This window comes from Salvelinus sp. IW2-2015, linkage group LG30 (assembly GCF_002910315.2).
Source record: "Salvelinus sp. IW2-2015 linkage group LG30, ASM291031v2, whole genome shotgun sequence".
Taxonomy (NCBI): domain Eukaryota; kingdom Metazoa; phylum Chordata; class Actinopteri; order Salmoniformes; family Salmonidae; genus Salvelinus; species Salvelinus sp. IW2-2015.
The window spans coordinates 14332481-14343285 of NC_036869.1; the positions used below are offsets into that span (position 1 = coordinate 14332481).

The 10805-nt window shown below is 42.5% G+C and overlaps 1 protein-coding gene across 3 annotated transcripts; it reads left to right on the top strand.

Annotated features, from left to right (window-relative positions):
* The first annotated feature begins 4675 nt into the window (after window positions 1-4675).
* LOC111955218 (protein rapunzel) lies at window positions 4676-7230 on the top strand. 3 transcript variants are annotated; one of them, XM_070436079.1, is made up of 3 exons: window positions 4676-4776; window positions 5594-5667; window positions 5774-7230. In XM_070436079.1, the coding sequence occupies exon 3, from the start codon at window positions 5795-5797 to the stop codon at window positions 6491-6493; it is 699 nt and encodes a 232-aa protein (XP_070292180.1). In that variant the 5' UTR covers window positions 4676-4776; window positions 5594-5667; window positions 5774-5794; the 3' UTR covers window positions 6494-7230. The 3 variants fall into 3 exon arrangements, with proteins under 3 accessions (XP_070292180.1, XP_023831135.1, XP_070292181.1); XM_070436080.1 differs by having other exon boundaries at window positions 4686-4776; window positions 5591-5667; XM_023975367.2 differs by lacking the exon at window positions 5594-5667 and having other exon boundaries at window positions 5775-7230.
* Window positions 7231-10805: the final 3575 nt, after the last annotated feature.

Consider the following 10805-nt stretch of genomic DNA (forward strand, 5'->3'; position numbering starts at 1 on the left):
GGGTCAGTAGTGGAGAAGGTGGAAAGTTTTAAGTTCCTTGTGTACACATCACGGACAAACTGAATTGGTCCACCCCACAGACAGCGTTGTGAAGAAGGCGCAGCAGCGCCTCTTCAACCTCAGGAGGCTGAAGAAATTCGGCTTGTCACCGAAAGCACTCACAAACTTCTACAGATGCACAATCGAGAGCATCCTGTCGGGCTGTATCACCGCCTGGTACGGCAACTGCTCGCCCACAACCGTAAGGCTTCCAGAGGGTAGTGAGGTCTGCACAACGCATCACGGGGGCAAACTACCTGCCCTCCAGGACACCTACACCACCCGATGTCACAGGAAGGCCATAAAGATCATCAAGGACAACAACCACCCAAGCCACTGCCTGTTCACCCCGCTATCATCCAGAAGGCGAGGTCAGTACAGGTGCATCAAAGCAGGGACCGAGAGACTGAAAAACAGCTTCTATCTCAAGGCCATCAGACTGTTAAACAGCCCACACTAACATTTAGCGGCCGCTGCAACATACTGACTCAACTCCAGCCACTTTAATAATGGGAATTGATGGAAATTATGTAAAAATGTACCACTAGCCACTTTAAACAATGCCACTTAATATAATGTTTACATACCCTACATTACTCATCTCATATGTATATGTATATACTGTACTCTATATCTACTGCATCTTGCCATCTTTATGTAATACATGTATCACTAGCCACTTTAAACTATGCCACTTTATGTTTATATACCCTACATTACTCATCTCATATGTATATACTGTACTCTATACCATCTACTGCATCTTGCCTATGCCGTTCTGTACCATCACTCATTCATATATCTTTATGTACATATACTTTATCCCTTTACACTTGTGTGTATAAGGTAGTAGTTGTGGAATTGTTAGGTTAGATTACTTGTTGGTTATTACTGCATTGTCGGAACTAGAAGCACAAGCATTTCGCTACACTCGCATTAACATCTGCTAACCATGTGTATGTGACAAATAAAATTTGATTTGATTTGTTGTCCTGGCACCACACAGCCAGGTCTCTGCCCTCCTCCCTATATGCTGTCTCGTTGTTGTTGGTGATCAGGCCTACCACTGTTGTGTCATTGGCAAAACTTAATGATGGTGTTGGAGTCTTGGCAGGCCGTGCAGTCATAAGTGCTGAGCACGCACCCCTGAGGGGCCGCCATGCTGATCCTCAACATGGGGGCCCCTCAGGGGTGCGTGCTCAGCACTTATGACTGCACGGCCTGCCAGTATCTTCTCTCTCCACCTGGGGGTGGCCCGTGAGGAAGTCCAGGATCTAGTTGCAGAGGGGGGTGTGTAGTCCCAGGGTCCTTAGCTTAGTGATGAGCTTTGAGGGCACTATGGTGTTGAACACTGAGCTATAGTCAATGAATAGCATTTTCACATAGGTGTTCCTTTTGTTCAGGTGTGAAAGGGCAGTGTGGAGTGCAATAAAGATTGCATCATCTGTGGATCTGTTGGGGCAGTATGCAAATTGGAGTGGGTCTCGGGTTTCTGGGATAATGGTGTTGATGTGAGCCATTACCAACCTTTCGGTAGTCATTTGGGTAGGTTACCTTATGGTTCTTGGGCACAGGGACTATGGTGGTCTGCTTGAAACATGTTGGTATTACAGACTCAGACAGGGAGAGGTTAAAAATTACTATTATTATTATTTTTTAATTTAACCTTTACTTAACTAGGCAAGTCATTTAAGAACAAATTCTATTTACAATGACGACCTACCGGGGGACAGTGGGTTAACTGCCTTGTTCAGAACGACAGATTTTTACCTTGTCAGCTTTCGGTTACTGGCCCAATGCTCTAACCACTAGACTACCTGCCGCGCAAATGTCAGTGAAGACACTTGCCAGTTGGTCAGCGCATACTCGGAGTACAGATCCTGGTAATCCGTCTGGCCCTGCGGCCTTGTGAATGTTGACCTGTTTAAAGGTCTTACTCACATCGGCTGCAGAGAGCGTGATCACACAGTCGTCCGGAACAGCTGGTGCTCTCATGCATGTTTCAGTGTTACTTGCCTCGAAGCGAGCATAGAAGTAATTTAGCTCGTCTGGTAGGCTCATGTCACTGGGCAGCTCTCGGCTGTGCTTCCCTTTGTAGTCTGTAGTAGTTTGCAAGCCCTGCCACATCCGACGAGGATCGCAGGCGGTGTAGTACGATTCGATCTTAGTCCTGTATTGACGCTTTGCCTGTTTGATGGTTCGTCGGAGGCATAGCGGGATTTCTTATAAGCTTCCGGGTTAGAGTCCCACTCCTTGAGTGGCAGCTTTACCCATTTGCTCAGTGCGAATGTTGCCTGTAATCCATGGTTTCTGGTTGGGGTATATACGTACAGTCACTGTGGGGACGACGTCCTTGATGCACTTATTGATAAAGCCAGTGACTGATGTTGTGTACTCCTCAATGCCATCGGAAGAGTCACGGAAAATATTCCAGTCTGTGCTATCAAAACAGTCCTGTAACTTAGCATCTGCTTCATCTGACCACTTTTTTATTGACCGAGTCACTGGTGCTTCCTGCTTAAATTTTTGCTTGTAAGCAGGAATCGGGAGGACAGAATTATGGTCAGATTTGCCATATGGAGGGCGAGGGAGAGCTTTGTACGCTTCTCTGTGTGTGGAGTAAAAGTGGTTTAGAGTTTTTTTCCCCTCTGGTTGCACAATTAACATAGAAATGAGGTAAAACAGATTTCCCTGCATTAAAGTCCCCGGGTCACTAGGAGCGCCGCATCTGGGTGAGCGTTTTCCTGGTTGCTTATGGAGGAATACAGCTCATTTAGTGTGGTCTTAGTGCCAGCATCAGTCTGTGGTGGTATGTAGACAGCTACGAAAAATACAGATGAAAACTCTCTAGGTAGATAGTGTGGTCTACAGCTTATCATGAGATACACAAACTCAGGCGAGCAAAACCTTGAGAATTCCTTAGATATCGTGCACCAGCTGTTGTTTACAAATATACGTAGACCACCACCCCTTGTCTTACCAGAGGCTGCTGTTCTATCCTGCCGATGCAGTGTGTAAACCGCCAGCTGTATGTTAATCATGTCGTCGTTCAGCCACGACTCGGTGAAACACAAGATATTACAGTTTTTAATGTCCCGTTAGTAGGATGTACATGCTTTTATTTATTTTTCAGCAATTGAGCGTTGGCCAGTAGTATGGATGGAAAGGGCAGATTAGCCACAAGTCGGCAGATCCTCACAAGGCATCCCAATCTCTTTCCGCGATATCTTTTCCGTCTCTTTCTCCTGCGAAAGACTGGGATGAGGGCCTGTTTGGGTGTCTGGAGTAAATCCCTCTCGTCCGACTCTCGTACTGTTGACAAGAAGGCTAACGTGTAATGGAATGTTTTGCCTTGTGTGGTAGGTTTTGTGGGGTTTGACACTTTTATGTAGGTGTTATAACCATCCATAAAATAATGCAATATATGTCACAAAAGGTTATGACAAGGTATTTCAGCTGTAATGACATATTATGACATGTTTATGACCGTGTCGTAATGTGTTATGACGCTGGGTGTCAAGTAAAGTGTTAACAAATGAATCTATAAAACTCTAATTGAAGAGGAAAATAATGTAGCCATTGTTTGTTGTCATTGGACAATGAAAACAAATCAATATAGATGAGAAAATTTGAAGGGGGCAAGCAGACATGTATATTGTTATAATCTTTGATGAGCCTTTATGAATAAGGCTAATTATGTATCTTTATGTTATCAACTTATCTTTTTGACTAGAGAACATATGTAGACACTAGTATGATGCTAGAGATAATGAATATAAGGTTAAAAAGTGGTGAAGTGCACCTTTTCTTATACCTATGTAGTAACAGTGTAATTACTACAGTGTTGTTGCATAGTAACTTAGTGATTGCTTTGTAATTGCATACCCATGGTTGAGCAGTTTTTGTAATTAAATACGTTTAATGAGTCCCTGATTATTGTGTGCAAAACTGCTTAATTTAATTTCTGTACAATTCAAATGAAATTACTGAAATACAATGTAACATCAATAAGATGTTGTTACTAGTGTAATAACAGAGTTACACAGGTATAAGATACATTTAATGTAAAGTGAGTAATACAGGCTTACAACGTATTCATAACATGTGATCTCATAGGGTTGCTCACTTTAGGACCTACAGTATCTTCTCTCTAATCATAATATAGGGCAGGCTACTGAGAGTGTGGCGGCAGCCGGAGGGTTGCTGTCATTAATATCCCATATGCTACATACTGCCATTGTGCCCTTGAGTAAGGCACCTAACCCCCCAAAACTCCTTCAGGGGGGCTGCTCTATCTCTCTCTCTCTTTCTCACTCTTTGCGTGTGTGTGAGATAGTTGTGGTGTGTTGGTTTCGTACTATGAGAGCAGAAAATAAAGAATTGCCATGCAATTTGTAAACATATATTCTATTCTGATGGATTCCCTCTACCCTTATCCCTACATACACATCACTATTAAAAACTCTTGCTACTGAAGGTGTGGATGCATTTGATATGCCTAAAACAATAGACACCCTGCCTTGCCTCTGCTTGGTTTACAGCCACAAAACAGCCAGCTGCATTTCCCCCCTCCATCCAATCAGCACAGCCCAAACAAGAGTCATGTTTCCTTGTTCCTCTGTCCTTATATGGCAGAAAGTAGGCTGGGCTTCTCAGACTGGGGGACTCTTGGAAAATGGTCGCTTGGAAATACTGACAGCTTGTATAAAGAGAAGGATAACAACAGCTTGACCTCAGGTAAACAGAAGATATTTAGCCTTAAGGGCTTTGTGTTATCTTTTGGGGTTTTATCTGAAAAAGAACACTTTATATTTAAGTCAAAAGGGAAATCAGTGGTTCATGATACATGTTTGTGGTTGGAGAAACAGGAAATGAGTGTAGTTAGATAAAAATTAATGTGATTTACTCAAATGGATCTCTGAATTGATGTACAGTACATTGGCATGTGCCTTTATCATTTAGTTTTTCTTTAGAAAAACTTGCCGGTGTTATAGGAGGTCAATGATTGTATTTAAAGTATCCAGGCGACACACCTACTGGTCTTCCAGATTTTTTTCCTTGGGCATGATGAGTAAGAGCTAAGCTATGAACTAGGGTTGTATACGTTTTGCAGAGCCACACATCAGTTAGTGTATAGACACAGGACAACATACACTCCCTTTCATAGGTGACCCAAATTGATCTTGTCCTGTGTGAGGTTTGAATTTAGAAGCCCTGTATCTGAATGAAATACTGTACTTGATTCCAACTGATTGCTAACAGCCATAAATATGAAAAGAAAAGATTGATAATGAAAGATATGTTCTCTTAGAAAGACATTGTCTCCAATTCTCTCTCAAATAAGATAACAGTTAATTTTGGCTTCTAAACTGAAGTAATTATTGTTACCCTGGCCTAGTTACTTGTTACTTACTACACAACTAGAGGCTTTGTGAGAGGCGTTACTCAGGAGTATTAAAACTGTAGCTTGATACATAAAGCTAAAAGACACAAAGTGACATAATGCATGTGTGGAATGCAACTTGAGAACTAAGATGCCCATTTTTTTCAGCAGCATTAAAAGTAATAAGATTCTTCTGAAACATTGGTCGATCTCCCCCATCTACAAGAAAAACTGAAATAGAAACTGTTCAGTTCATTGACTACCCTCACACAACAGCCTGACACTGTCGGGTTTCTCTCTCTGTTTGCTTTCTCTTTCTCTTCATCATTATATTTTTCGCTCTCTCTGTCAGAGTCACAGACGCTAACAGCGATGGCTGAGGCCGGGCAAATCAGAAAGACAGCGGTCAAGGTGTTGGGTTGTGTGGAGAAGGTCTCCTCCTTCGCCTCGTCCATCGACCCCCTCTTCGGCATCGTCTCCTCCCTGGTGGGGGTGGTGCGCACAGGCCTGGTGGGCGAGGAGGCGCATGCCCTGGACAAGGACTTCCAGGTGGTACACGGCAAGTTGCAGAGCATCTCGGCGAAAAACCATCAGTGCCTGCGGCAGATCCGTGTAGACGAGGTCAATGAGACGTTCGGCAAGTATGAAGAGTACATCAAGCACCAGTATGCCGCCTTCAGCTCCATGGTGACGATGGTGAGGAAGGACCCAGAGGGAGCGCGGCGCCACATGGCCAACTTCGAGCGGGCCTACGAGAGGGACAAGAGTGACCTGAGCCTGGATGTGTACTACCGAGGCGTCATGGGCATCGGGTCGGTGTTTGGAAGGTCCCTGCTGAAGGTGTACCTGGAGCACTGCGATGGAGACCGCAGGGTTATGGAGCACCGGTGCTCTCACCTGGGCCACCTGTTCCACATCGGCCTGATCGCTCTCATGGCCTACACAGCGGTGACGGAGGACGACGAGGAAGAGGTGCGGGAGAAGTGGGCCAAGCGCGTGGAGGACATCCAAGCCAAGATGCAGGAGGTTTTGAGCCAGTGCAAAGAGGAGGAGGACAGGAGTCCGCCCTAAAGCTTGGGAAAGGGGAGAGGTGGGGGCCCTGTCCAGAAATAACCCCTACTCCCAGTCCTGAAGTGCTACTGGGTGTGCAGTATGTCCTGGGTGTTCCTGCCCTGCTCTAATACATCTGATTCTACTAATCACATGCTCATCTTGAGCCTAATTAGCTAAACCAGATATGTTAGAGCAGGGATGGAATAAAAGCCTGCAGACCCAGTTGTTATCCAGGAGGAGGGATGGCCACCCCTGCTCTAACCCCCTTGTTAGAACTGAATTTTAGCCAAATATTTTGCTTAGACCTGTCCAATTTATTCCGATCAACACAAGTGCCAAGGGGTAGGGGCTAAGGGTTGATTGTCCACAGGGCCAGCGTTTGAAGGAAGCTTCGGTGGGTTAGAAGTAGAGTTTTGTGGTTAAAACTGTAGAGAAGTGGTTCCCACTTTCTCAGCAACCAGACTCATTCAAGTGGACCAAGTAAAACAAGGAAATCATATATTATGTGTATTATGAATAGATGGAAAACCAAATTCACAGTAAAAGCAATCAAAATATGTTTTCTTTGTTTGTGCACATAAACTGCATGTTTATTTTGGTTAACTGAACTCTGTTGTTGTGGTAATTGTTCCTAGTTTGAATTTGTGTTCATACCGCTGCCTTATATTAGGCTACCTGCCAATACTTGCTCTGGCTGTCTGGTAATCTCTTATACTCTGTCTTCAATAAAGAAGTCTAAATTATGACCAATATTACAGTATGTACAAGATATATGACTGAAAAACTAGTACCATTTCTCTCTCTCACACACAGAATTATAGAGCACTGCCCCTATTAGTTATCTTGACCTGACCTGAAACATTTTGGAAAGACCTACATATTATGGATAGACTTAAACATGTTATATTGGTCTTACAGTAGAGAATTGCCATACATGGGGAAAGTTTGCTATGTTGCCCAGGGGTTCCCAACCTAGGGTCCTTCCTTGATTTGAGAGATACAGTTTGCTATTGTTAATACCGATCAAAAACGGAGGTAAGCTACGACCTTCTAAAGTCGATGAGTAAAATAAATCGGACGTTGCTTGGGAAGTAATTGCATACACAAGCTAGGTTTCCATCCAATTGGCGACAGCTTTTCATGCGAATATTCTAGAATCCGCATAAAGAAAATATGCGCATTTTCCCACCAGTGGGGTTTCCATCAAATGGAGTTGTTGCAAATAAATAAATGCGTGATGACGTAATACACACAAAATTGACTTATTCGCTTAAATGTTCACGTACCGAATAAAAATCAAACGTTCAATGTGTTTCCATCGCATTTTCAACTCTAATGATAGTTTTGAGACAAAAACGTCTTCATTAAATAGTAAATGTGCCTACTCCGGTCTTGGCACCTGCGCTCTAGCCAACAGCTCGCAGATACAGTGCGGATAGACTTTGCGATTTGTCTAGTTTACATGATGATATTATTATGGATAAAAGCGAGAATTATTTGTATTTGTCAAACGGCAGCTAAACATCGATCATCATGTCAACAGAGTAAGACCCTCGGTAGGCCTATTTATTGGAAAGCAGCATCAAGCTCATCACCGTGCACTTTCACCATCCTGTGAAGTTCATCATAATTTATTTCATCTGTAGCCTAATAAACGGCATCGTTTCCCGAGTCGTGGTGGCAGAACTACACACCATATAATAGCGTGACTAAATTTACTTCGATATGATGGTTATCATGTCAATATTTGCGCATAAAGGCGTTTCCCCCGCATAATACATCTTACTGACACAAAAAGATCGAACGAACAAATATCTATCTACATTTTTTTTTACATTACACCGACACTTCCTGTTTCCATCACATAGTTGTCGTGACTTTAAAAGAAATACAATATAATTTTACTCGGATAAAAACTGTGGATGGAAACGTGGTTAGTGTGTGACTATCAATTCAGCGAATCACTTCGGGTAAAATAGAATATGTATAATTAAATTGAGGGTTCCTATAAATGATCATAGTAAATCATATGTAATTCACATTAAGGCCACAAGATGTCACAATTATTTCCCCAACATTTTCCCTGGCAGCAACTGCTCTTACTCAACAAAAAATGTCCTCTGTGTCATATCACAACTTTTGTAGATATTTCAACAAAACGATTTTGTGGTATTCATTTAACTATTATTATTATTATATATTTTAAAAATGTATAATTAGGAAAGTCTTAAAATAAATAATCCGCTTGTTTCGAGAGAAAAAATGTAGATAATTTTTTGTAAAGAAGTAATATGTTGGATGAGTGTGTTGGGGGAAAACCCCCCTGGTGGCTAGTTGCCGCTTTATGGTTATGAATGTGTCATTTAGACAATGTCTAGCCCAGTTAGCGCTAGTTTATGCTAACTTGCTAGCTAGCAACTTCACTACCAGTACATTTTTACATTTACATTTAAGTCATTTAGCAGACGCTCTTATCCAGAGCGACTTACAAATTGGAAAGTTCATACATATTCATCCTGGTCCCCCCGTGGGGAATGAACCCACAACCCTGGCGTTGCAAGCGCCATGCTCTACCAACTGAGCCACACGGGACCACAAATGCTAGCAAACTAGTTAGTTAGCATAAGCGGCTAGGAGTGCTAGCTAGCAAGCTTACTACCAGACCCTCTGAGGTAAAATACATTTAAAAAAGAACATAACTTAATTGCAGTTGTAAATGTTTCCACTAGTGACTGATAGGTTTACAGTTTATGTTATATATATTTTTTAGCTATTTTACACAGCATTTTATGTCATATAGCTAGATAGCTAACGTTAGCTAGCTAAATCTTTGAGAGAGCTTTTCAATTGGCATCTCTCCCCCTGTTTTCAGTCACAGGTGGGGACTGGATTAGGTGTGAGCAGTGCAGGAGGTGGGCTCATGAGTTGTACTCCACATCTACTGGGGATAGCTTTGTTTTTGACCTATGTACAAATTAGCAATAGCAGAGCATAAGGAGTTGCCACATGTTTTTTTATTTTTAATGTATTTCCTTTTTCCGTTATTTAACCAGGTAGGCCAGTTGAGAACAAGTTCTCATTTACAACTGCGACCTGGCCAAGATAAACAAAGCAGTACGACACAAACAACACAGAGTTACACATGGGATAAACAAATGTACAGTCAATAACACAATAGAAAAATCTTATATACAGTGTGTGAAATGTAGTACGATTAGGGAGGTAAGGCAATAAAAAGGCCAGTGGCAAAATAATTACAATTTAGCATTAACACGAGTGATAGTTGTGCAGAAGATGAATATGCAAGTAGAGATACTGGGGTGCGAAGGAGAAAGAAAATATGGGAATGAGGTAGTTGGGTGGGCTATTTACAGATGGGCTGTGTACAGGTGCAATGATCGGTAAGCTGCTCTGACAGCTGGTGCTCAAAGTTAGTGAGGGAGATATAAGACTCCAGCTTCAGTGATTTTTGCAATTCGTTCCAGTCATTGGCAGCAGAGAACTGGAAGGAAAGGCGGCACAGAGGGAGTCGGCTTTGGGGATGACCAGTGAAATATACCTGCTGGAGCGCGTGCTACGGGTGGTGTGCTGCTATGGTGACCAGTGAGCTGACAAAGGCGGGGCTTTACCTAGCAAAAACTTATAGATGACTGGAGCCAGTGGGTTTGGCAACGAATATGAAGCGGGGCCAGCCAACAAGAGCATACAGGTCGCAGTGGTGGGTAGTATATGGGGCTTTGGTAACAAAACGGATGGCACTGTGATAGACTACATCCAATTTGCTGAGTAGAGTGTTGGAGGCTATTTTGTAAATGACATCGCCGAAGTCAAGAATCGGTAGGATAGTCAGTTTTATGAGGGTATGTTCGGCAACATGAGTGAAGGATGCTTTGTTGCGAAATAGGAAGGCGATTCTAGATTTAATTTTGGATTGGAGATGCTTAATGTGAGTCTGGAAGGAGAGTTTACAGTCTAACCAGACACCTAGGTATTTGTAGTTGTCAACATATTTTAAGTCAGAACGTCCAGAGTAGTGATGCTAGACGGGCGGGCGGGTGCGGGCAGCGATCGGTTGAAGAGTATGCATTTAGTTTTACTTGCATTTAAGAGCAGTTGGAGGCCACGGAAGGAATGTTACACTGAATTAGTTAAGTTATGAGTTGTTGTTATTAAATGTAATATTCCAATGTTATTTAATGGTATTAGTTATTCCATTCCAATATTATATTATAATGAATATTCTTTTTAATGAATAATAAACAACTATTGAAAACCTTTTGCTGTAACGGCTGATTTCCTCCTCTTCGTCTGAAGAGGAGGTGTAGGGATC

Bases quoted from the DNA above. Each gene is read 5' to 3' on its own strand.
- LOC111955218 (XM_070436079.1), top strand. From the start codon at position 5,795: ATGGCTGAGGCCGGGCAAATCAGAAAGACAGCGGTCAAGGTGTTGGGT.